This window comes from Mchenga conophoros, linkage group LG11 (genome assembly GCF_057382185.1).
Source record: "Mchenga conophoros isolate Kocher_MC1m ecotype Shallow Benthic linkage group LG11, M_conophoros_male_GT1.1, whole genome shotgun sequence".
Classification (NCBI taxonomy): domain Eukaryota; kingdom Metazoa; phylum Chordata; class Actinopteri; order Cichliformes; family Cichlidae; genus Mchenga; species Mchenga conophoros.
Genome location: NC_140536.1, coordinates 4,412,192 through 4,440,024, shown reverse-complemented (window position 1 = coordinate 4,440,024; position 27,833 = coordinate 4,412,192). Strand labels below are relative to the sequence as shown.

At 40.6% G+C, this 27,833-nt stretch overlaps 1 protein-coding gene and 1 pseudogene across 11 annotated transcripts in view; both read right to left on the bottom strand.

Moving 5' to 3' along the window:
• adgrb1a (adhesion G protein-coupled receptor B1a) overlaps nt 1–27,833 on the bottom strand; it is a 215,461-nt gene that overhangs the window by 90,137 nt on the left and 97,491 nt on the right. For 8 of the 11 annotated variants that reach the window (XM_085290572.1, XM_085290565.1, XM_085290567.1 and 5 more), the window contains 11 exons: nt 21,480–21,638; nt 20,676–20,780; nt 18,450–18,617; nt 17,900–18,064; nt 15,269–15,433; nt 14,281–14,445; nt 14,052–14,153; nt 13,833–13,939; nt 13,406–13,600; nt 11,248–11,316; nt 9,875–9,983 (listed from right to left, as the gene is read on the bottom strand). In XM_085290572.1, coding sequence (XP_085146698.1) covers nt 9,875–9,983; nt 11,248–11,316; nt 13,406–13,600; nt 13,833–13,939; nt 14,052–14,153; nt 14,281–14,445; nt 15,269–15,433; nt 17,900–18,064; nt 18,450–18,617; nt 20,676–20,780; nt 21,480–21,638 — 1,509 coding nt within the window. The remainder of the gene's footprint in view (nt 1–9,874; nt 9,984–11,247; nt 11,317–13,405; nt 13,601–13,832; nt 13,940–14,051; nt 14,154–14,280; nt 14,446–15,268; nt 15,434–17,899; nt 18,065–18,449; nt 18,618–20,675; nt 20,781–21,479; nt 21,639–27,833) is intronic. The other 3 variants (XM_085290568.1, XM_085290574.1, XM_085290571.1) reach the window with 2 other exon arrangements.
• LOC146563462 (uncharacterized) lies at nt 2,114–6,848 on the bottom strand (annotated as a pseudogene).

Here is a 27,833-nt window from a genome sequence, read left to right as displayed (position 1 = left end):
TGCGATGGACTATGGATCCGAACGTCAGAAACTGTTTTATTACTGGATCCAGCAATCACAATCAGCGTATTGAAGGCTGGTGGGCCTTTCTGAGACAACATCATGCTCAGCACTGTATAAATCGTCTCCAGGAACTAAAATACCATGACTGCTTTTCTGGATGTTTTTTGGACAAGCAGCTCATATTGTTTACGTGCCTGAACGTCATCGAGGTATGTAACCATGTTTATATTCTTTTAATGAGTCATTGCGGGGCGACTGTGGCGCTGGGGGTTGGGAAGCGCATCTGTAACTGGAAGGTTGCCGGTTCGATCCCCAGGCTCTCTGTCCTGGTCGTTGTGTCCTTGGGCAAGACACTTTACCCTACCGCCTACTGGTGTTGGCCAGAGGGGCCGATGGCATGATATGGCAGCCTCGCTTCTGTCAGTCTGCCCCAGGGCAGCTGTGGCTACAACTGTAGCTTGCCTCCACCAGTGTGTGAATGTGAGAGTGAATGAATAGTGGCATTGTAAAGCGCTTTGGGTGCCTTGAAAAGTGCTATATAAATCCAATCCATTATTGTGTGTGTGTTAGAGAGAAAGAGAGACACGGAGAGAGAATAAAAAGTTTGCTTTAACACCCATCATGCACCATCCCTATTATCACTGGGTTCAGGATATGAAAAAAATGCATATTTCACTGGCCAGAAACATAAAATCACACTGTCTAAAACAATTCACTTTTAATAATTACTTCCACAGTATCACGTGTTTACCACTGTTATTCTTGTTGTTGAGTTTTTTGATAAACTCTGCTTTTCTGACTGTCACTGTGTGGTGCTTTTGGGTAACATGTTGAGCCAAGAGAAATGTGTTCTTTTACTGATATGAAATTTTTTAAAATTCTTAATATTTAATAGGAAGAGCTGCAGCAAGTTGCACATATGTGGAACACCCACATAATACGCAGAAGCAGAAATGCTGTTGTTCCAAGTGGACGTCCGATTCTCATTTACACCATCCCTCATCTCTTTGGAGGACAGGATCAGAAAAGACAATCATTATTTTGTTTGGATTGTCGGTTCAAGATAGTAGCAAGCAAGCCTGTCTAAATATATTTAACCAAATCTGTGTACTCCAGTGAAGAATCAAAATTAAAGCAGGTCCTTGCATTAGTATTGCTTTTGTTTTTTTAATATTTTGACTGAGACATTTATGCAAAAAACAGGTGTTTGCTTCCCATCTAAAGAAAACATTTGACATCTGTTTATTAATTGAAATGAGAACATTGAAGTAAATGCTTGAATACGCAAAATGTTTTAAAAAATAAATCAGAAAGACGTGCATTGAATAATTTCAACCTTTTGGCATTTCCAATTATTTTTTTAACTGAATTTCTATTATATCTGATTTCTGTTTTAAGACTGTCGAAAAAACATTTTTTGCTGATCCCATATATTCTCATTCATGAAATATTGTTTTCAATTTTACTGAAACATTGTGCAACTGTTATTCACCCACAAACAGTTTCTTGTAAATAAAAATTCTGCATTATTTAATAATTAACAAACACTGTTAGATGTTAGCCTCCCTTTTATTTGTGTTCAAGGAAAAGAAAACACAGACTCTTGATAAACACTACAAAACTTAACTTGTGTGCCAATTTTCTGTGTCTTTTATTCCAGTCAACTATTGCATCAAACACATTGCCTTCCAAAGTTATTCCCTTAAAATATGTTCTAAACAAATGACTGGTGGAAAGGTAAAAAAAAGATACTTGAAAATAATTAATATTAAATCTTTTGAATTATTACTAAACAAAACATCCCCTCTAGCAGACATCTTGTATCCAACAAAACTGTACCACAGACCTGTGGAAACGACCTTGACACATGATAAGAACTAATAATAAGCATAGTTCACCTCTTGCTGCTAACCATATGAACTTATTAAACATAATTAGTTAAAAGTTTTACTAGTTTAAATGTTAAGTATGAAAATTTAAACTGAAATCTACATATTTCATGGTGGAAACAAATTGATGTTATCCACAATTTTTGAAAATAAATTCAAATATGAAAAAAAGAATGTTTGGGTTTTTTTTGGGGGTTTTTTTGGGGGGGGGGGGTTACTAATAAAACACTTCCCTGAAATTTAAGCTCTTTCTTTTTTTATACAATGATGTGTTTCCTGTTTGTGGGTTTAACAAACTTTATAGCTTCATGGCCCGTCATTGTTAGTGCAAACCTTTTATTCTTTGGTTTAAACATGATGGACTTTAATCAAGCTATGCTGAACTCATAAGAGCTTTTAGCAGCCAAAATATTGTCCAGTTCATTTCGTAGTTCTGGGTAGGACGTGTATGTCCATGGTAGTTCCAGAAGAGGGCCGCGTGTGTGTGCCACAGGTCGTCGTGCCAGTCCATCCACAGGCGTGAACAGTACCTCAACCTTGTCAACACAGATGACATCTGACCCAGTAAGAAACCTGAACATCCTTCTGAGCCCTGTATCTTCAAGTCCTCTGATGTACTGGTGCAGAAATCTGAAGCTCTGCTTCTCTGCTTGAGTGGTGGGAGAGACAGTAAGCAACTTCAAAAGCTTTCTCGTTGTTGGCTTTTTATCTTCATACATTAGTAGGACATCTTGTGGGCTTTGAAAAGCTTTTAGGAAGTGGCTTGCAACTAAGGACATTTTCTCTGCGGCATATGCTGGTTTTTGGATTAATTGTTTGTGTGCGACTTTCAGAAGGCCTTTTAAGTTCTCTTTGGTTGGAAGCACTGATACATCCAGGCGATCCATGAGATCCAGCACTTCATCCCTGTCTTCATCTGAAAGATCTTCTTTTAGTGCCCTTTTTATCTGATCTCTATCTGATTGACTTAGGTAAAAGAGAAGACTTTCAAACAGCAGATCATCTGATACTTGATTCTCACCGAAGATGAGTGCCACTGTGAAAACAGGAGCAAGGCGACAAGGGAAATATCCATGGTCTTGAAATCCCTTCAGTAAAATTCTACCCATGGATTTCCACTCTTCTTCCTGCCATTTAGGAAACAGTGATGGCACTCTGAACTCCTCTCCTTAAGCTGTGTTGTCCACAAACTCTGACCAAAATGCAGCATACACATCTCTTGATACACCGTCTGCATCAGCTCCTTTTTCATCAATGTAGGTGTATTTTAGAGGTTGTATGAGGAGTGCTGGATCTTTGAACTGGCTGATCATCTCCTCCAGAATAGTAACCCTGTGAAGTTTGATGGTAACGCAGACAATCATATGATCCTGCAGAGCTTATTGCTTCATTGCTTATAGATGTATCTGGACTACTGACTGCTGTGTTTGTTGGAGGAAGTGTAATGGATGTGATGACCAGATCATCTTCCTCAAACTGCAGGAATGGTTCATCTATTACAGTGTCATCAAGTTGACAAGACAGAGGCTCTCCAAGGGAGGGTCCAATCATTACCTCAGATGTGTCTAATAATACATCTTCATCAGCATTCCTAGATTCTGATGATGAGACCACAACAGTGTGAAAAGCTTCTTCATCTCCTTGATGTGAGTCAGTCAGTTGTGTAACATTGTTTACATGTGTTTTCCCTCTATCATAAACTTCTTCATCATCTTCATCATTGGAAAATCTTCTTGTGCACAAGTAAAATCTCAACATTCCCATTTTAAGTGCTGAGTAGAGTTCTCCAACTCTGACATCTCCACCAAATACAGCCTCTTCCTGATAGTCTAATATGTCATGACCAGTGTTGGGACTAAGGCGTTATTAAGTAACGCGTTACAGTAACTACGTTATTATTGTGGTAACGAGCACGGTAACTAGTTATTATGCCAAAATCAGGAACGCGTTAGTCGTTACTGGGATTTAGATAGGCTCGTTACTCGTTACTTCGTGTGGTGGCTATCGCGGAGCTTCCACAGATTCAGTAACATTAGCAAGTGGTGGAGGCCAGCAGGTGGATGAAGGAAAAGGGACGCAGAAGGAAAAGAGACCCGAGGCGGCCGCCGGTCCAAGTATCAGGTGAACTGAACTTCAGGTAAGAAGTTATGACCTGCAGTCTATCTGGGTCAGATATAAACCAAGTTTAGGTGGAGTTTATTTTCGTTATTCTGACTTTTTCTGTACTGCGTGCTAGCTAGCATGACGGAGTTTCTATACAGCTGGGTGGTGCTATGAAGTTAATGAAGTTGAACTTTATTTTGTTCATAAGTTATTAGAGTTGCCAACCGTCCCGTCTGGTATTCAGAGAAAATATTACGCGTTTCTTATTGAGGTGAAAGGGAACAGTTTGTCCCGTAATTCAGCTACAATGAAAAAGACACAAAGCTGGAGTTATTCTGTGTTTACGCTGCACAGCTGCCTCTTCTTCTTTCATTCTCCCCCCTCCCTCTCCCGTTTCTACTTCAATCATGAAACCTGATCAATGATCAGCTGATCGGCTCTCTTGTTTGTTTATCGCCCACTTTGCGCCTTAAGAGGAACCAGCGGATGTCGCGCTAAACAACAGCAGAACTTTTAAGCTTGATCAGCTGTTGTTAGAATTTATTTAATATTAATTTCTAGTATCAGCTGATGTTTGCTGGAGCCACAGCTGCAAAAAAGCTGCTGGTCATGATGTCGGTTTGTATATCTGGTGAGAGGGAAACATGAAGATGAAACCAGGAGATGTCCTTACTGGATCATCAGAGCTGTGATGGAGAAACAGGTTTACCTTTTAGCTGACATGAATGAGTTGAAGGGAAGTTATGAACTGTTTCTGAGAGACAAATAACCCCAGGATCCTTTTTTAGGTAGCTGACAGCTGGTAACTGTGCAGGGGCGGGTCTAGCAAAGTGTTGCCAGGGGGGCATGTAGGGCATTAACAGGGAGAGGTGGGCACAAAGAAATACTTTTCTTTCTTATTCTCATTTAAAATGTCTAGCTTTTAAAAAATAATTATCTGAGTCTTACAACAAACGATTGATAGATTGATGCATATATACCATCAAAACAGTGAACATCACTGTCACAACAGCGTTTGTTTTCATTCAAAGGCTTTATGATTTTTCCTATAATGGTGGGCGGTCTCTAGTCAAAATGCCCGGGACGATTTTTTTTTTCCCAGTCCAGCCCTGTATGCAGCTCATCTGCAGTCTGGTGTTACCTACATCTTCCTATTCAGAAGGCAGAATTTCCGAGTTCTGAGTACAATCAAAGCACCACGACTGCAGTTTTTGTGTTGGATGTAAAAGGCGCACATGACGCTGTGGAGTAGGCTAGAATCATGGCAGCAGTCAATGACGGTCCAGGCGTGGGATTTCTCTCGTGGAAATATACACATTATCTTTTCCTATCTATTGGTAGGTGGCACAGTGCACTTGTGGCAAGTAAGCAAGCTAGAAGACTGGCAAAGTTATGGAAGCAACACATTAACAAGAGAATTCTGAGTAAAACCAAAGTTACTTTCCCTAGTAACTAGTTACTTTGAAAGTAACGAGTAACTTGAAGTAACTGAGTTACTTTTGAGAGAAGTAACTAGTAATGTAACTAAGTTACTATTTTAAAGTAACTTACCCAACACTGGTCATGACTGAACACCTCCCATCTTCCAAAATTGCTTTTTCCACTTGGAAAGAAAAGATCTTTAGCATACTGTAATATGTCAGCTTTTTTGGAGTCTTTGGGCACATCAAAGGTCCTTGTTCCTCCTCCTCTGCGCTTTCTCACTTGCTTACCTTCATGGATCCACCCTAACTCAATTTTTCGAGTCTTTTTCTCAGCCCATTTGTTGTTTTTTGCATATGTTCTTTTTCTCTTAGAAACAAATGCCTCCTCATGATCAGGTTTCTTCTCATTTTCATTGATTCCCATCTTTTCCTTCAATTTTTCAAGCAATGAGTTTTTTCTTGATTCCTTAGTACTTGCACCACTGTTTTCCAAGCAGAACTGTCTGGCAGCTATCCGATCACCATATGTTGGGATGTAACCAGACAGGGTCTTGTCTTCCATGAAATCAATCACTGTGGGATCAATCTGTAATAACAGAGATATTTATTAGTATACAGAAGTACAAGGTATACCTGCTGCCACACCACATGAGGTACCTCACTAAAGAAATGTATGTAAATTTCACATGTGTTTTGATAATTGTCTATTATTATTTTAGTGGCAGCCATCGATATTTAGCATTTATTCTTTTCCTCTCTTTATGCCAGCAACATTAATCAGATTCTCTAACATGTCATTAATAGAAATATTACAGTATATACAATGCCCACTTTTGAAAAAGTAAATTAGTATTCACGTATCTTTCAGTTGCACAGTGCACAAAGGGTTTAACTCATTGTTTTTTTAAATTGAAGCCAAATATCAATATAAGCACAGTTTAATTCATTTGTTTTATATAAACAAGGAAACATTGTGCATCACATAATATAGTGATATATTTAAGAAACCTGGAATCTGCATAGGGTTAATTAGTAACAATTAATAACCGTGGTCATAACAACGACCCAGGGTTATACAGTGGGTTAATTTGTTTTACATTCTCGATTCCATATAGAGCCACACCAATGCAGCCTACCGTTACGTCCTCACGCAGTCAAAGCGAGAGAAGCGAAAAGCGCTGTGGTTGCTAACTTAGCAATATGTCACATTTTTAGATGCTGTAACTTCGTAAAAAGCGAGTTTTACAAATTTCCCCCTTGAGAGAGCACTTACGCGTTCTTGTAGCATTCATAAGAGACAGTCCTCAGGTACACCACGATTCCGAAGAAATCTCAGAAGTGGGCTATCAGTGTTTGTGTCTATGTTGAAAGCAGGGCATTGAAAGTTAAGTGCCAGTTCTGAAGAGCGTGAGCTCTCCACATCTACCATGGATTTGGGTTCCCGAACGCAACGCGTTTTACATTCTTACAATAAAAAATGTTATTCTAATGGTACCTTTTTTTTACATTTGTACAATATATGATTACGTTCGTACAATATGATAATTATATTGTACGAACGTGATAATTATGTATATTGTAATAACGTGATGTTATGTTGTTCAAACGTGAAAAGTATATTGTTAGAACAATAAACTTTTCACATTATAACGTGATATACTTCTATTTTCCTTTTGCCTGGGTGGCAGCTCTACGCTTCCGTAGAAGAGAGCAACAGTGGAAGAATTAAATATTCGACAGCACCTGGGTGGAGCACGAGCTTTAAACTCATGCACAAGAGAAATGTCAAATAAAACAGGTTTGTGATCAGAAAACACGGAATCCCCAATTTCCAAATTAAAAACAGATAAACCGCACGATAACACCAGGTCAAGAGTGTGCCCCTGCTGGTGTGTAGGGCCTTGTACAAACTGCACAAAGTTAAAAGATTGAATAAGATTTAAAAACTCCTGAGCAAGCAGTCCATCAGAGCAACAGACATGAATATTAAAATCACCAACTATTAAAATCCGATCATATTTAGGCACAATGTCAGCCAAGAAACATGAAAAGTCATTCAAAAAGTCTTTGTTAAACTTCGGTGGTTGGTAGATTACTGCACACCCAACCGGTTGAAATGTCCCAGTTCAATTATCAAAAGTTCAAAACTGGAGGGGGAACCGGTACATGGAGTTGTTTGCAATTAAAGTTATTTTTAAAAACTGTCAATATTCCTCCTCCTCTACCTGATATCCTTGGAGCATTTAAAAATGAGCAGTCGGAGGGCAATATTTCAGAAATGAAGCTAGACTCACCCATTTTCATCCATGTCTCAGTCACAAAAAGGAGATCCAATCCATTTGAAGAAAATAAATCATTTAAGACAAATGTTTTACTTGCTATGGACCCGACATTTATTAAAACCCATCCTCGTTGGAGCTGGAGTCTGGGCGGAAGTTGTCTGTGAAGCCCAACTTAATGGGCGCAAATTCACAAAGTTTATTCCACAACGCCCAAGACATGAAAAACACCGGCGAGCAGGCTCACGTCCACTCGAGCATACGACAGGAACCAGACAAGGAGCAACATGATCCAGGAGATGCCTTGGGATGCGATGGAATAGACTATAATCCACTGGAGCAGCTGCTAGAGAAAAAGTAAGGCAAGCTTTAAGCTTCACTAGCCGACCGGCACGTTTACCGCGGCGTCTGCGACGATGTGTTGGAGCAGGAGGAAGTGCTCCGCGTAGCAGGTAAGAAGGAACATCAGGAACATCAGCCAGGGATAGGGGATACCCTGTTGTTTGTCCTTGCTGATTTGTCAGAAAATATTAAAGATCCAAAAGTTTTTAGCGTTCATATACCAGTCGCGAGTTGATTTGGGTGGCACAAATTGTAAAAAACAAAACAAACAAAAACAAATTGACAGAGACAGACGGCAAGCCACACACACCGGCGCCAATTGTGTTATGATAAATTACGTAATAACTACAAGAGAAGACTTACCTTTGTGGAAATGCTTGGAGCAGACTAACGTGTGAGCTGGAGTGTTCTGGGACGTTATTTGGTCTTCGAATGGCTGCAATCCAGGCCATCCGTCGCCTCTTTGTTACTTTGGAAACATGGCTCGAACAATTTCTCTTCCACGACAGAATTTGATAAAAAAAAAACAAACAGCTGGCTTCCCGTGGCTGTCATGCGACCGGCTATTGCGGTTAATAATACAACAGCTTCTTGCCATTTTTTGTGTTTCCTTTTATCGCTGTGTGACTGTTTTCTTGTGAAAGCCTGCGTGCGCTTGTACCATTTGCTCTATTGGTGATTCTAAATTGACACTGTAGGTGTGAGCGGTTGTCAAGTCTCTGTGTTGGCCTTGTGACAAACTGGCAACCTGTCCAGGGTGTGCCCCACCTTTCAGCCTATGGTAGCGGGATAGGCTCCAGCAAACTGTGAATTGAATAAGTGAAAGAGAACAAATGGATGGACTAAAGCTTCATAAGATGCAAGGCTAGGACATCTCTGTCTCACGTGTTTTGTTTCCAACACCAACCTTCACCCCCGAGTGAAAGTAATAAGCCCAGTTTTACAAAAGTGCAATTTTAAATCACTGAAAACTGGAGGTACATAGCTATCCAATTAAATAAAATAGCTTGTGAATTGAATTAATATTTGACATTTAAAAAGCTTTACCACTGGGGATACCAGCTATAGCTACCAATTTATTCCTAATGTACTACTTCATTTTCTGTTAGTTCTATCTATAGCTGTTTTCACACATGCACTGTAGAGCTGAACTTTTGCAGACATTACCAGGAGGAACTGAATGTGACAATGCAAATGTCCAGGTCAGCTTGAATGTGTGCTGCCTTCTTTGTACTCTACTGTACATGCAGTATAGTGTATGTTCCTTAACAAAGACTAGTTAAAATAAATTCATTGCAGGCTGGTTAGCACTATTGTCTTATCAGAGAAGATTGTGGTATAGATTTGAGCACGTCTGCTTGACTTTTTGCTTGAAGGTGTATTCCAGGGATAGGCTGCAGAAATAATACCGTGTCTTGTCTTTTATCAGAGGAAAAAGGTTCTCCTTGTTCTTGTCAGTCAGGAGCCAGAAAAATCAAATGCATCAAAAATGATTGACATTTTTTTCAAAAAAGAAAAAAAGCATAGTAATGTTCTTTATTTTCTGAAATATGTCTTTTATCTCTGCAGTTTCCTGTTACTTATTGGCCTCTATCAAAAACTGATATGGGCTAAAATCTGACAGGGCATATAGCCATTGGTTGATGGAGCTTTTTTTTAGACTGAACCCAAAGGAAATGTCTTTAACCATCAGGCTGCCATCCTGTGTCCTCACTTTTAGTGGTTGCTATTGCATTTATGAAGATTTATCTTCAGAGAATATAGGTGTGATAGGAGAATTTCTTTGATAAAAAGGGAGAGGTGTGGAGATCTTCTAGATGGAGATAAGACTGACCTAGGTTATCGGAGACTTCACACATGTCTTGAATGTCTTTCATCCTCAGGCCAATGACATCCACAAAGTCCTCCACCAGACGGAAAAGCTCTTTGATGTTTGGCCCCAGCTGAGAAAACAGAGACACATGAGAGCAGAATAAAAGAAAAAGGATTATGGATTTGAGGCAAATGTTCTGAAATGCTGTTCGAGCACTTGACACACAAAAGGCCTTTTATAGGAAATCTGGAATTTGAGACAAGTATTGCCATAGCGTCCTGTTTCAGTTCAGTGTCACAATGTCTTATAGCCCACACTACTATAACCAACATGAACATTTACAATTTGTACATCACCATTTTTTCTTTTTGATGACAGGAAATACACTGCAGCTTTGTTCTTATTTTCAATACTGAAGAAAAAGACGGCACACGGTTCTACTGAATGCAGGTGATGAGAAATAAATGGCTGTGATAAAGGCCTCAAGGCTAAAAGCTTGACTTTTTGATTAAATACATTGCAGTGATGCAACATCTGCTATTACATCAAATCACATTTTTTTTAAATGGCAAAATAAGTTAGGAAACCTTACATTTCTAAGCAGGGCTGCCACGGTTGGAGTTAATCACCGCTGACAGAAATGGCTGTGCTACTGTAAAGCTAGTCAGAGGCCAAAAGCAGTTCAAACTCAAAAGGTCTCTGAACGTTTGCGAGTGCCTTCGACACAGCCTAGATCAAAGAGGGGCTTCAATATTATGAAAGAATCTGAACCTCATATTGCTTGTAGTATTAAATGGCACAAAAATTATTTTAAAAAGTGCAAATATGAATGAACTATCAGCATGAAAATGCAAAATGCATCTTTTTTAGTTTAATCAGATGTGATTCACTACTCCCCAATGTTGAAGATAATAACGATAGTAAAGTAAAGTGGTTGAAATGCTAATGCTCGCTCTCCTTCGTGTATTCAGACCATGCTGGGGGAACACAGAGTGTGCCATTTCCATTTTAAGATATCTGAAGCAGTTGGAGTAGAGCAGCTTGTTTTATTTAGCATTATTTCTCTGTCTGCATGCTGAAATTCCTGAGAACAGGCGGATGCTGGACAGCTTGTTGGAGGCACAGAGTGAATAAGTGCAGCAGATGGATGAGTGGGTGTTTGCGTCATTATCTGTAGTTATTTCTGTCTTTCAGCAATTCTCGCATTCCCCTTTCACTTCTCCTCTGTCTGTAAAGACACAGGTGGGCTGTTTGTCCACCTGTGTCTTTGTCATCTCTGCTGCCATCAGGATTTCTCCTTGATTGTTGAAGTTATTATTGCTCACAAAGTTCAAAAGGAGCTGCAATTACAGACAAGGACAGGTCCTATTTTAGAAAGAGAGGCTGATACTAACCAGTTGTGCTTCCTCCCATCTCTCCTTGTTTTCTTCCATCAACAGATTGCTGACTGATTGCACAAAGTTCTGGAAAGGAAAAAAATGATTTGCATTCAGTTTTTTGAAATCCTTCTAGACCCTTCTTAGTGGCTGCCAACTTGGTTATGTAGCAGAATCTGAGGGACAAATATTTGGACAGTTTTTAGCCAGAAATTATAAGTTTGTTGCTATTCAGAAAAGGAGAGACTAGAGGATCTTTAAAATCTCACAAAGGACAAAATAGGATTTACAACTTCATCAGTAAGAAGTAAATACAGCAAAAAAATTTAACTGCATATTTTACAATATACTTTTACTAACGTGTGCTTTTTATTAAGACACAAACTATAAAATTCCAGGATCTGGTGAAGTTTAAAACAGTGCAAATAATATATAAGGCAAGGAAAGGGATGCTCCCAATCGAAATCTTAGAAAGAGAAGGGAGGTATAATTTTAGAGGGAAGTAGAATAAAAAAAAACAAAGAGTAAGAACAACATTGAAAAGGATGTCTATTTCAATAGCAGGAGCTAAATTCTGGAATGAGTTAAAAGAAGAAATAAAAGGTCAGTAGTGATATTAACCAGTTTAAAATAAAACTCAAAAAAGAAATTTTAAATAAGTAAGAATGAAGAAAATGCAATTAACCCAAGACAGCAGTCAAAGTGATTTTTATTTTCTTCTGTAAATTAGCAAATCTAAATATAGTTTTAGTTGAATATGAGAAAATATTTTTTGTAATGTTATGTTCAAAGTTGAAGGCATTGTATACGTTTTTGTTGTTCAAATTTAGATGATGAGGATGTAAACCTGAGGGGGTAGGGCTAAATAAGTATATACTTCTGCCTACTCCTTTTCAAACAACTGCATGGAATGATTTTATGAAATATTGGTGAATGTATATGTTTGAAATAAAAATGAACTGAACTGAACTTTGTAGCCTAGATTGCACGTTGAAATAGAATATCCATTCATCCATCTTTTTTATTCCTCTTATTCAATACATTTGTAGTATAAAACATAGGTTCTATATAAGAAACAGTCAATTTACATTGTTAGGTGGGTATAGGAACACAGCCTTTCCCAGCTGGAGAGCAGAAGGCATCAACTGAATATCAACATGTATAAATTTGTCATCCTGTGTCTTTCACCTCTACCAGGCCACCAGCGACCTGTCTAGGGTCTAGGTTAGGACTGGATTTTTTGTATTATGACTCGTTAGCCGGTGATTGCTCAGATTTATTTTTTATTTTTTGCATTCATTTCAAGTAGTTGCAGCCATCATCAACACAATCAACCACTGGGCAACAAATTTTAATCGCAGGGAGATTGCACAGGGTGGGAGGTAACCTGTGTCCAAAAAACATCATGGTGTAACTCAAATGGTGTGCAAATAACTGCTGTCTAACTTAGAAAGATAGACAGATTGCCAGTGTATTGCAGTCAGTCTGCATGCAAGTCTGAAAGCAACCACGTCTCTTTGGATTAGTGGACTTAACTCTGCTGGTTCTATTCTGTTTATACTCCTGCATGAAAACAAGGTTGCCTTAGTTGCCCAAGTCATTTTGCAGGGACATGGCTATCCTCCAGCCAAGAGGTTGTTTGTAATTACCAACCTGCTCAATCCACAGTTTCCAACCAGTGTTTCGCATTATATGTAGCCATTGTAGGTTTTTTTTTCTGTTTAATACACTTTTATTTGGGTATTCTAAAAGGGCAAAAACTCTATAAAAGGAATATTCAATTCAATTCGATTTTATTTATACAGCGCCAAATCACAACAACAGTCATCTCAAGGCGCTTTATATTGTAAGGTAGACCCTTACAATACATAGAGAGAAAAACACAAAAGTCATATGACCCTTTATGAGCAAGCACTTTGGCGACAATGGGAAGGAAAAACTCCCATTTAACAGGAAGAAACCTCCAGCAGAGCCAGGCTCAGGGAGGAGCCGTGACAGGTTGGTGTTAGAGAAGGAGGCACAAAAGAGTTAGACAACAAGACAAAAATCCTAGCTCTAACCCTACATGGGTTGCCAGTGACCTTTTGGATCTTAAGAGATTACCTGTAAGGGAAGAAGACACTTTCACACTGTATTACACGCTGCAGCACAGTGGTAAAACCGTGTACCAGCTCACCCTCGTGTCCTCATTGCTGGGGCTGTAATATGTCCTCCTGAAGATCTCTGTCATGTTCTTCAGCACATCTACAATGGCCAGCAAATCACCACTATAGCTGGTTCCATCACTGGATATTTCCCTCAGCTTTGTCATTACTTCTGATACTCCATCTCCCACAAGGCCACGCTGCGCTTTGGACAGATGCTCCCGAGTCTAGCAGAGAAAGTGGCTTCTGTTAGTTTTCACAGTTAGTGGTCAACACAGCAGCAGTATCCATGTCTTTTTTTCAAAAGTGATAACACAGCATAATAACAGTTCAATGTAACTTAGACTTAATGAAAAAAAAGAATTAACATGTATGCCATGTGTCATACATTTTTACCCAGACACAGCTAAAACATTGCAATATCTTCATATGCATCTTTTGCAAGTTATTTAGACTCACTAAAGTCTGTATACTGCGATAGTCATTAGAAATGCACTTCATATAAGTGGGATTCTCCCAGTAGGCAATGCCCTCCTCATCCAGGGTGCAGCGGCGAAGGATAAGCCCTGTATGGGGAAACACATGAGGATTAACCTTCAATTATTTGGTGAGCCCTTGTTACATCATGCTTTTACAGGACATGCAAATGTAATCTTTCTACATGCAGGAAGAGCTCACCCATGGCATTGGGAGGACAGCGTACTGCTGCTGTATCTCCAGCTGGAGTCATCTTCCACACAACATTAGAGTAGTTGTCTTCTCCACATATTTCATGTGGTTCTGTTACCAGAGAAACATCAAAGTGTGTCATGCAATTGTATTAATCACATAACCAGGAGGTAGACTGTCTAAGTAGTGCACTTTTCAGTCTTTGATGTAGTGGAGCAAACTGCGCCCACCCACTGACCTGGGCATCTCTTTTTGTTACAGCTGCGGACCTCTTCCCGCTCTCCAGGACAAGGCTGCCCTCCAAAAAAGGGCCCATAACAAATCCGGTTTCTCTGCTGACTCCCCCCTCCGCAGGTTTTAGAACAACCCGACCACAAGGACCAGGTCTGCCACTTGCCATCCACTAAGAGAATGAGTGAATAATGATAATGAAATACAACAGGAACATGTAAATTTTACACATTTGCTATCAATGAAGTGAATTTAACCATTATGCGGACCACAATGTTCTGTTTTTATATTTATGAAATCTCATTCAGCACAGTTGGCTGAAAAAGAGATCGCCATGGTGGATTGTCCACCTCCATCTCGCCCTGTCCCTAGCATCCTCATCTTTCCCACTAATCCCTCTGCAGGTCCTCTTTCACTACATCCATGAATCTTCTCAGTGGTCTTCCTCTTGCCTGGGAGCTCCATATTCAACATCTTTTATATACACTATCCCTTCTCTCCACATGTCCAAACAATCTCAGCCTTGCTTCACCAATTATGTCTCAAAAGCACTTAACCTGAGCTGTATCTCTGATGTCCTCACTCTAACCCTGTGCATCTGGATCACTCCCAATACAAATCTGGGTATCTTCAACTCTGCCACTTCCAGCTTATCCTCATGTATTTTTGTTAGTTCTACCATCTCCAAACTGTACATCACAGCAGGTCACACTGCTGTCTTGTCAATCTTTACTTTCACTCATGCTGTTGTTCTTCTGTCACAATGATAACCTAGTATAGCCTCATAATAAAAACATGGAGTTGAAAATAAGCTCTCCAATAAAAAAAACCCAAATTTTATTAAAGAAGTGAGAAAAGGAAATCAAATATTCTGAATTTAGGTCATTACGAAATACTATAAAATGCAATGCTAGTTATCTGAAGGTCTGTGTAATTTGTAGTAAATGTGGAGTTAAGTAACTATCTTTCTTCAACTTAGCATCTGGCTCTCTTACCTGGACACTCTCCAAGGAAGCAGTCGACAGTCTCCAGCCACTCGCCTCTGCACTCAGCACCCCCATATGAGGGGCCATTACACTCCCTGGTTCTCTGCATGGTTCCATTAGAACAGGAGGCAGAGCAGGAGCTCCAGCTGGACCACTCATTCCAGACGCCATCCACTGAGAGAGGCCAAGGTCACCACAGCAACAAGAAAACAGAACAAAAGAGAACGCTATCTGTTTGAAATACTATAACACTCAAAATACAACAAACACATTTTATAATCGCCTCTGTCAGTGCGCCCCAGGGTGGCTGTGGCTACAATGTAGCTTGCCATCACCAGTGTGTGAATGTGTGTGTGAATGGGTGGATGACTGGATATGTAAAGTGCTTTGGGGTTCTTAGGGACTAGTAAAGCGCTATATAAATACAGGCCATTTACCAGAGGTGTGGACTCGAGTCACATGACTTGGACTCGAGTCAGACTCGAGTCATTAATTTTATGACTTTAGACTTGACTTGAAAAAATGTTCTAAGACTTGTGACTTGACTTGGACTTTTACACCAATGACTTGGGACTTGAATTGGACTTGAACCGGTTTACTTGAAAAGACTTGATATTTTACCCCAAATATAAAATTTAACACGCATATTATATAGAGATTGAAAATGTGACGTCATTCACGGGTAGAACCGCAAAGGATTCTGGGAACTCGTGGCAAGAGGTACTAGCGCACGCAGGCTTTCAATTGAAATCACAGCGATAAAAAGAAACACAAAAATGTCAAGAAGCTGTTGTATTATTAACTGCAATAGCCGGTCGCATGACAGCCACGGGAAGCCGACGGGTAAAGAGATCGGTTGTTATCGGATTACGTCGTTGAAGAGAAATTGTTCGAGCCATGTTTCCGAAGTAACAAAGACGCGACGGATGGCCTGGATTTCAGCCATTCAAAGATCAAATATAACGTCCCAGAACACTCCAGCTCACAGGTTAGTCTGCTCCAAGCATTTACACGAAGGTCAGTGTTTTTTAGTAGTTAATACGTCATTTTTCTTAACATAATTGGTGATATAGGTTACAAGCAAGTCTGGCGCTGAACAGAAATTGTCGCGCTATGCTCCTTTATTTATTGTGCATAAATAGTGAATTGTCCTGACACAATATTGCGTTTCGCTTCTGTTATTATGGTACATTGACAAAAACATATACTTTTATTCACAGGATAAAACAGGTTTTTTGTATCACTAATTGTCCAGTACGATTACAGCATACAATATTATTGTCACTGCTACATTTCTGTGATGCTACCAGAAATTATTTCCACTACTAATTAATTACCGTTGAGCTCAAAGGTCCTATTAATAAACGGTTAATGAATGTGTATTTATGACGACGATTTGTGAGACTGGTAAACTTATGATACGTACGATGGTCTTTACTTTCTACACGGTGCATTTCAAGGTCCTGCACCCATCCGTCGGTAAACTGTACCTGGGCTTGTTGCAGTGACCTGAAGTTACTAAACTTCATGAGTGTATGCACTCACTCCAAGAACCGTATGATTATAAATATGCATATAAATATGCTACGATGAGATAGCTGACTTCATCTAACTAGCAAATGTTGTCCAGGCTACGTTGGTGATACAGTTTTTTTTAATGTGTATGATATTTTTGTCATGCGGTTTTAAAGCCGGTCCTACAAGCGCATCCAAGAATAACATGCAGCTTATCTCAGAACTGTCGGTGAAAATTATTCTTGGAGCTAGGTTTAATTGAGCTGCATTTTAAAGAGGTGCAATTCCACAATTTGTGTATATTTTCTAAGTTCACTATTTTGTCATGTGTTGAGAAAAACACAGATTTAAAATTACATGGTCTAATATTTACATTTAGCATATAACTGCAACATTATTTTTTCGTTGTTTTTTTTTTTAAAGACTCGAAAGGACTTGAAATTCAAAATTTCAGACTTGTGACTTGACTCGGACTTTTACACCAGTGACTTGAGACTCGACTCTGACTTGCCTGACATTACTTGAGACTTGACTTGAGACTTGAGGATAAAGACTTGAGACTTACTTGAGACTTGCAAAACAATGACTTGGTCCCACCTCTGCCATTTACCATAAATAGAGTTGTACCGTTCCAATTCTTGAGCAGACTTTTCACATTAACATGATTTTTTCTACTGGAGCATCTTATAGCTGCTTGAACAGACAAAGTACAGGTTAAGTATGTTTTAGGTAAACTAGTTTTGTGTTTCCAGGGTTGTGCTCAGAACTCTAAAACAGCATGCCCAGTAGCGTTCATAGTCGCAGACTTTTGAAACAGTCAGACCTTTGTGCACATGTAAGATAATGTCATGTTCACACTCACAAACATGCAGATACAGCAACTACATTTTTTGCTTAAGGAATAAAGATAACCTGAATTCTTCTTATTCTTCACCTCCCCACACTTGGCTTACTGCTGTGTGAGGTGGGAGTGATTGTTAAATTTGTATGTTTTATGCCCCACTGTACATAAGTGCAAGTGGGTGGGGGTTTGGCATGATGTTAAATAATCTAATAAGTGGCCTAAATCATTATTAACATTACCATGAAAATCTTCAGAAATCAAATCACATCTGAGGTCCTTACCCGGACAGACTGCTATATTGCAGAATTTGGTCTGTTTCTCTGGCCCTTCACATGGATCTCCCCCAAACTGCGGAGGGGTGCAGGTTCGTGTTCGAGACCTGTAACCTCGGCCACAGGTAGATGAACACAGACTCCATGGTGACCATTCGTCCCACGCTCCGTGCACTGCAATCAGAGCAGCTAGCGTATGATTTATAGACAGACAAACACCAAGACAACACAATACCTTCACTGCCACAGTGAACCGTGGGCAGTTATCTGGGATAATCTGTGCTAATTCAATGTGGTCACTGTACTTTCAAAGTTTAGGAGTCTCCCAGTATGTCTGCTCTGGTTGTATGAGAGTGTGAGAATATCCTAAAATCTCTAAAACCGCAAACCCAGTCATGCTTGTGAGGTGAGGTGTACGTTGTCCCATAGGCCACAGACTTGCTGCAACTGTGGCGCTGAATCATGTGGGTCTCGTAAGGGTGAGGCAGGGTCCTGGAGAGGGCTGGGTGAGCACAGGGAGGCAGCAGGAGGGATTTTGGGGTGGGGGGTGGGAGCTTACCTGGACAAACAGCAGAGTTGTTGCAAGGTCTCTGCTCTCTCAGTGGCCCACTACACTGGGTGCTGTAGGAGGAGGACACACAGAAACGAGTGCGACTCTGCCAGCCCTCCCCACATGTGGCAGAACACACACTCCACGATGACCACTCCTCACCTGAAGCTGAGTCTACTGAGGAGGAAGGGATGGGTAAAGGAGGATAGGGGAAAAAAGAGGAGCGAAAGGAAAGGACAGGACCATAACTAATTATCATGCAGGATCTAGCCTCTGTGGCCAAAAGAGGAAGGGTTGTGCTCTGATAAAGGGTACATTCTCGCTGTGCTGCATTTAAGGGCTGCCTCCATTAAAGGCGTAATTTTTCCTGACTAGTATATGAATCTGTTCCAAAGGTGTTGATAAATGTCCTTTCTTTAGCAGACAAAGATAATGGTGCCTAGTCAGTCTTCAAATCCACTACAGAATAGAGACAAGAAAGTGAAATTTTCCTGTCCAAGTTAAATTTCTAAGGCTCTACACAAGTTCCCAAATGTTGTCCTTCAGTGGAGACAGCCCCTGAAATGGGCCCCAGCTTTTGGTCTGCTGCTGGTCTTTTCCTTCGCTGAGTTTCTGATGTCATATCCTTGGCATCGACTTCCAGTGGAAATTAATGCCCATGACTCTGGATATGTCAGCGATTTTTTCACTGCCCACGACTGCCTCTTCAGTGGGTCACTTTACCAATAAGGGAAAAGTGGGCAGTCTCAGGTGGGAAGCAGGGAAAGAAGTAAACAGGAAGTAGGGAATCAATTAGCAAATAAAAGTAATACTCCACTCAAAACCTATCTTTGCTGTAAATTTTACCCCCGTATCTTCAACAGATCTCAGTGGCTTTGTATGTTGTCTTGTTTTCCAAAGACCAATAGCTGTGGTCCAGGGTGTGCCATGTCTTTTGCCCTGTGACAGCTTGGTCAGGGTTCAACAACCCCAGCCACAGGTGGACTCTGGAGGTGATTAGCCCAGTTTAGCAGTGAGAGTTGAGATCCAGTTAAATCTAAACATTTGTTATGTAGTTATGTTCCAGAGCAGCTTCCAGGAGTGCAGGAACCTTCTGAAGGTTTGTGGTTACAATATCATATTAATGTCACCGTGTATGTTTGGAATTCGTGGGGAAATACTTCCACCATAGTAATTAAATACTGTGTGTCTGCCACTGACTTCTAATTTTATAAGCTATGCTACAGTGGTGGGTGTATAACTATGACAAAGTAGGATTACGCATTGTAATAATGCGATTTAGTTGAATGTTCAAATAAGCAACCAATTAAATATATTATTTTTTAATATATAGTAAATAAATATGTTACAGTGTTTCCTTGTTCGTTGTTGCCCCATTGTGTGGGAGGAAGAAATGAAAACTGACTATCCAATGAAATAAAGTCATTACACCAGGAGGAAAATGTAAACCATAACATAACAGATGGGCTTGTAAATGGCAATAATCTTGTAATGCAACCTGCTATTTTTACATGGAACTCTATCCAACACTGCTCAGCTAGGCTACTTTCCAGCTCTATATTTTAACCCTTTCACGCATAGTGGTCACTACAGTGGACAGCTATTCAAAGGCTGTTTTCTTGTATTTGTGTCAGTGTTGATGGTATACTTGCACATAAACACAACACACAGCGTATATTGTTCATTCGTTTGTCAAATTCACAAGTCAAAATGTATGTTGTCCACCTAAGTGGACATGTACAAAACTTTTTGAAAAGTACATGTTTAAAAGAAAATGAAGTTCAAAAATCTTTTTTTCATGCCTAAAGATGAATAAAAATACTTAAGAAAAAAAATCCTGATTGAGGTTGTCATAATTCGTGCATGAAAGGGTTAAGGACAGAAATGAAATTTGTCTTCCTCACAAATAAAGCATGAATAAGATCCAAATTTGTTGAACTTTTGGGTGGAGTATCACTTAGAAGGAAGACTTCATTTGATGTGTTGTTTTACAGACAGGGGACCATGTCCTGCCATAATTTCACAAAAATACAATTTTACCATGTTCAGGCAGGGTCCATGTTGGAATTAGTCCATTGCGGACGAGGCACTACTGTGGGAGATTTTGATAGATGTGCTGTAAGTGAATGCAACTCTCTCTATTGTGGGTGTCATGTTTTTTGTGTGATATGCTGCTATCACCCAAGCTGCCGCAGTGACTGATGCATGGGATCCCTCTGCGTCCCGTTGTCTTACCTGTCTGAGAACTCTGCTGTCCACTGCGGGGCTTGTCTGCGTCATCACGCTTGCGGCTGTCCACCGAGCGAAGCGATTGGCTGCGAGAGAGATGGCGACCTTTGCCTAAAGGGGGGTGAGGCAAGGCCGGGGGAAGGAGGGGCGGGGGTTAGCAACCAGAGCTCCTTCATTAATGCCTTATATTTGGGACACAACCGTGACGTGATTGGTCACCCAGAACAGCATCAGCCAAACTTGGGACTTGTGTTGTGCTGTCTGTGTTAGTGTGCTGTGTGTGTGCGCAGTAGTCTCTTTATATTGTCAGCTGTTGTATAATGTTCCTTGTGATGGCATAACTAAATAGAAAAGACATGCAATAACATCAACAGTAATGAGTGTAATCTGATTTTTTAGCTGTCAGTCATGCACCGCCAGTTCTGTACAAATAAAGAAAGCTCTAACCAGTGAAACATTGCAGCTCTTGGTAAATGGCTTCAATAAAACAGAACTCTGATGTTGTTTTCATGTCCCTTTAGTCATTTGTGGGCTAATGATGTTGACATACTGCCTAAAAACCTGACCATGTCATTCTTATTTTTCATCGATCAAAGTCCCCTTTCCAACATGCACTCTTTAAGTCACAACTCTGACTTACAGAGAATGGATACATAAGCACATGAACAAGATGTTAAGAAAGGAAAGGTAAAGAAAAAGTAGTTGTAAAAGCACAGTTTGGACACACCACATACTTGTATTTACCCACAGAGCTTAAAGCACCCTCACTGACAGACATAGAAAAATGAACACGAAGAATAAGGAGCTTACCAGTGCAGGACTGCGAGTTGCAGGGCCGGCCCTCCTCCACTATGCCCTCACACAGGTACGACTCCTCCGGAGGTGACCGACAGGTCCGAATCCGGGTTTGGATCCCTCCACCACACTCGCTGCTGCACTGTGCCCATTGGCCCCACACACTCCAGCCACCTGGAGACACACAGACAGTAGTGGTTACTTACTGTGTGTTAACTTAGCAGCAGTGTTTTTCACTTGTAATGCCATGTGTTTTTGAGCTCATCTAATGGAGAGTGATCTTCAAATCCTACAATCCTCTGTGCAAAGCTTCAGTTTTGAAGAGCTGCCAAGGCATATAGTGTGTAGGAAGAAACACAGCTTGGAGCTGAACATCTCCAATCTTAAAAAAATGACAAATAAAAACAGATGCAAAATGTATGCCATAATGATGCTAACACAGCCCTACCTCATACTGGGAAGCCTACATTCCAAGAGTTAGGTCAGTCAAGCATACTGTGATGACAAGGTTTGCATGTATGTAGAATTTTGAATTTTTGAATTTTTCTGTCATAAACTGTGCGTGGCAGGCAGGAATGGAGGACCAAATGCAGAGTCCAGGATGTGAAAAGTAACTCAAAAAGCAGCTTTAATGCTGAACACTAGGAAAAAAATCTACTAAACTTGAAGATACAAAATAGGCTTGGCAGACAGAACACACAGACAGGTATGAGGAAGATCGTAATGCTGGACAGAAGAAAAGAAAAAGGTTTAAATACACAGGGAATGACGAGAGAACAGGAAAGTCATGGGGAACACAACTGGGGCAGATTACACACAACGAGACAGAGGACGCAAAGCTAAACATAACACACGAGACAAGATACCTTCAAAATAAGAGAAACAAAGCAAAACAAGGTGCACACAGACAGGAGACTACCAAAGTAAAACAGGAAGTAATGGGAACACACAGAGAGTTGCAGATAGACAGAGACATGACTGGGGAAGCACTGATATCATGACAGGCAGGGAACACCAAATGAAACACAAGGGAAACACAAGAACTCACAATAAATATAATCAGAGCCTCACAGACGACGACACAGAGGGCAAAGACACAAGGGGGAATCCTAAATAATCCAAATCTAAACAGGAACAACCTAGACACTAGAGAATCAACTTAAGACTACCAAAAAGGACTTAAACACGAAACATAATATAAAATGACATCAAAACACGTGAAAATGAGCTAGGATCGAGACGGGCGCTGTTAGAATCAGCAATTAACCTTGTTACATTTCTACACAGTGTTAAGGTGGTTACTATAACCTTTAGCTTTTAAAGTAATTTCTAAAATTCTGTCTATTTCTAATACTTAAGAGTTCATAGAGTTGCAACAGTGATTACCTGTCAGAATAGTTATCCTTTGTATTACTACCTCAAGCTGCTTTTCAAGCCACTTAAAGAAGTGCAGACACTTTTCTTTCCAAGCTCCTTAGACTACAATAACCTGGATGACTGAGAACCTTCACAGACAGGTTCTGACAGGCTAAGGTTCTGCAGACACAACAACAGTTCAAAATGCTAGCACTAACCAGGGAATAATGCTTAGCTGACATAAACAAGAACTATATCCAATGCAAAAAGAATATATTTCAGGACGTTCCAAAAGCCCATTGCCCAAATCAGAGCTCTTCTGCAACCTCCAGCTGCTGACAATACTTCACATCAACCTCCAACCACAACTTCTACTGAAGCCTTCACCACCTCCTTTGCAGGATGCTTGGTCCCCAAGAAATTTTCCCCTTTCCAGGGAGCAGTAGTTGTAAAGACCGTTCACTTTGTTGCAACTTGACCAGTCAAACAAAAAAGAGCACACCCATCAGAAACTGTAGCTGTACCGACAGGCAGAGCTAAGGCAAATCCCCCACCAAGTTTACAGTTACTAGCAAACGTTTGTTTTGGTCAAAACATGCAAGCCCTGCAGGCTCTAATTGATTCTGGAGCAGAGCAAAGGTTTTTCTATCATTGATTGATTAACAATTAGGGATTAATGTGAAATATCTGAAAGAACCTGCTGTTTTGCCTGCTGTTAGATAGATTCCTGTAACCTCTAGCCTAGCCCCTAGGAAAGTATTTGGTTCGGTTGCTAGAAGGAGTGACAGTGATCAGGATTGTCATCTTTCATCACAGTGGTTTCTTCCATCTACCTTCGCCAGATTGTTAAGTTGCAGTTGTAATGTTAAGCTTCACTCTCTAGTTTTATGTTCACTTCATGACTAAATTGCCGTCTCTGTCTTCAGGATTTTTCCAGTGTGACTTTTTGTGGACGTGCTACTCAATACTGGACTGCACTTGGACTTTGAAATTAACCTTCTTGCCCACTCAAGAGTTTGCCTACCTGTTATTCATGTAACTCATTATTCATGTAAAGCTCAAACTCTTGTGCCTGGGTCCATCCACCTTGAGTTCACTATGACAAATGAACTTCTCAAACTAGCAACATGGACTTTATGTAGAAGAGAGCAAGGTCTGATCCTCTGCTTTACCTCCTAACCTTTGTTTCCCTTCAACTCACAGCAAGAACAATAAATGTTATTAATTAATACTGAAACAGCTGACAGAGTTCTTTCATTTATCTATATATTTGTATGTGTAATATGAGCAGCACTGTAGGTTGTTGAGAACAGATAAAATCACTACTAGGCCTCTAGGTAGGAGTATAATGAAGGTGTAAACAGAGCACTCACTTCCTCTCTTCTTTATATTAAAAATAACAGCAAACCTGATGTTTCTTGAACAAAGAATGTAGCCATCCATTCTCTGGCTCGGTTGGCTTTTCCTTATTTTAATGGTGCTTAAAGGAAAAAAAATGTATAGAGACAAAACTGCTATTACTGCTACTATTGTGAAGGAGCAGATTTTACTGAAACAACAACCATTCCCCAGATCTAACCAAGTTTTGTACCTAAAGTTGAAAGGCTCTTGAAGGCACCATACAGGGCCATCATTTTGTCTGATATAGGGAGATACAGGCGACATCTGACAAAACAACATTAACTGACATCCTGGGATACGAATGCACAAAACACATAAACTACTGACGTCCAAGCATCTTCAGGATATTGCAGCACACCAAGTTGGACAACCAACTGAAAAACAATCCTCCCTAGAAAGTTCCAGGGTCCAAGTTTCATAAGCCATGTTCACAAAGGTGACAGGCAAAATAATCTTTTGTGAAGATCTCCCCAGGTCTCAATTTGTTTTTTAGTTTTTTATCTCAACTGTAAGGTGAGTTGAAGGGAAACAAAGGTTAGGAGGTAAAGCAGAGGATCAGACCTTGCTCTCTTCTACATAAAGTCCATGTTGCTAGTTTGAGAAGTTCATTTGTCATAGTGAACTCAAGGTGGATGGACCCAGGCACAAGAGTTTGAGCTTTACATGAATAATGAGTTGCATGAATAACAGGTAGGCAAACTCTTGAGTGGGCAAGAAGGTTAATTTCAAAGTCCAAGTGCAGTCCAGTATTGAGTAGCACGTCCACAAAAAGTCACACTGGAAAAATCCTGAAGACAGAGACGGCAATTTAGTCATGAAGTGAACATAAAACTAGAGAGTGAGCCAATAGGAACAAAGTATGACTGATACAGGTTAGGATTTTACATTACACAAAAGAAGCCTGGACCGGCCACTGCAGACGATATGTGTTGACAAGGCTATGTCGTACAGGACACACACGTTTGGGCAAAGTTTTGCCTGCCTGAAGCACTCCTGCACTGCAAGTCTGTGTGGATCTCTTTTGGACACTGTGCCTTGGCATTCATCAGACATATGGGGAGAACATATAGCAGGCAGGTGTAGATACACGTCCTCCATCATTAGACCACAGTGCAATGGAAATAAGAGTCACTGTCACCATCTGTCAAGGGTCTGATGTCCAAGAATTAGTTACCAAACTATCCATATACACATGAAGGATCTGGTTTATCCAAAAGGGGCCACAGCATTAAAAAACACAATTTAGCACACAAAAAAGTAACCTGCATCAGACTGATGATATCTAGCAGCTAAGGAGGATCTGAGGGGAGATTTTTTCCTCTAAAACAGAGATATGATGAATGCCATTGTCACTCTGAAATTCCCTGTTTGGCCATTCTGATTTAATGTGCTCCATTAAGATGTGTGCTGATCTGAGGAGGAGCAGGCAGAGCACTGTCAGAATATCTCTGTCTCTCTTTCTCTCACTGTGTGTGTCCTGCATGCTCATAAATGTTTAACGTCACAGACAGATGCCTTTCAGCCCCCTCAGGCGATGGCAAATATGTATTAATCTGCATGAATAGAACATGAAGTTGGCCAACATCCAGACACACACGTTTTTAATTACTTGCAAATCAGTTTCCTTTAGGGTGAGGCCCTGAATGAGGGAGGGCACTGTGGAGAGCGCTTGATTCAGTCGAAAGAGTCAAATATACACACACACATGCACACACACCTCGATTCCTCTACAGCTGTGTGTCATCTCACCATGACAGTGTTATGAGTCAAACTTTATGGATTGAAGGAGACAAATTGCAGTGAAAAAAGTGTAAATGATTTCCTTTCCCTTCAGAGATGAAATTAGCAGCACCAGCGATCACAGTCAATATCTGTTTGCTGTCAGCAGACTGACCTGGTGGGGTCCAAGTGTTCACTTATGGCTGTGAAACTGGATTTGATCATGTGACTGCACTCATTCAGTGGATAACCAGTTCAGTGCAGTTCACAGTATGTACTGGAACACAACTTAAAACATCTCAACTCAACTCAGTGCAGCCTCCCTCTCCCCAGTCACCTCCTCCAGCTTGTCCGGGGGAACACCAAAGTGTTACCAGGCCAGCAAGCAATTCCTGGGTCGGCCCCAGGGCCTTAACCCAGTGGGACATGCCCGGAACACCTCACCCAGGAGGTGCCCTTGTCAAATGACCGAACCAACTCAACTGACTCCTTTCAACGTGGAGGAGCAGCGGCTCTACTCTGAGCCCCTCCCGGATGGCTGCACTTCTCACCCTATCTCTAAGGGAGAGGCCAGCCACCCTTCGGATGAAGCCCATTTTCACCGCTTGCATCGATGATCTTGTTCTTTCAGTCACTACCCACAGCTTGTGACCATAGGTGAGAGTAGGGACGTAGATCGACCGGTAAATTGAGAGTTTCACTTTTACACTCAGCTCTCTCTTCACCACGATGGACCGGTACAGCAACTGCATCACTGCAGCTGCAGCACCAGTCCATCTGTCGATCTCCTGCTCCGTTCTCCCATCACTCATGAACAAGACACAGAGGTACTTGAACTCCTCCACTTTGGGCAGGAACTCATCCCTGACCTGAAGTGGGCACTCCACCCTTTTCCTGCTGAGGACCATGTCCTAAGATTTGGAGTGCAGCCAATCAGTAATAAAGCCATTCCAACTCCCTGAGCCAACATGCTGATTCTTCTGTGCATGTTAACATGCTACATTTACCCCCCTTCAGGTTATTTGAGTGGGAGTTGTGTGACACATGAAATAATACACATTACAAGCAGGGCTACCATTCTGTTACTATGGTAAACATTAATTCATGTATATGAGCCACAATGACAAACTGCAAGGCAAACTGAAAGAAACTGAGCATAGCCACTTAAAGCAGTGATCTGGACTCCACATGACATGCCTCAGCTCATTTAAGAAGCAATCCCACAAGTGCTGCTTTGCTTAGAGTCTTTGAGGTTGCTGTGACAACCTGCATGGAGCAGATTAGCTAGCCAGGAAATCAGACCAGGAATGCACACAGCACTCAGTCAATTTCCAAAATAAGACACCGTGTGGAGACTGCATTTTTGATACCCACATCAATATGCCTATTTAGGCAGTTTTTAATTTATTTGTAAAAATTGTAGAGGGTAATGTCACTTGTAATGGAAATTGTGTATTTTGTTTGAGTGTTTTGTTTTGGGGTTTTTTGCTTTTTTATATAATTTTTAATATTCACATGTTTACATTTTCAGAATTGTAAAACCTTATTGTGGATCTAAGAGCCAAATTATGTGGACAATTTGCATCCAACTCATTGTGTAACGTTTTATTTGGTGGTATTTGATGGTTTGGGCCCCAGGAAGACTAGCAACCACTGTTGTGGAAGCTAATGGGGTTCCTCATAAATAAACAAATATGACTGGTGACACCAGACCAGAACTTAACCACTTAGAGGGATTCATCTTGAAGAACACAAAGTGTAATGTGACACAAAGGTGATTCTCAATAGAAAGGAAAAAGAGAAGATTTTAACTCATACTGGGATGTATCTGAGTACTGGGGACAAAATGATCTGCATCTACGTGATATGGGGTTGTGTGAAGGATGAAAAACA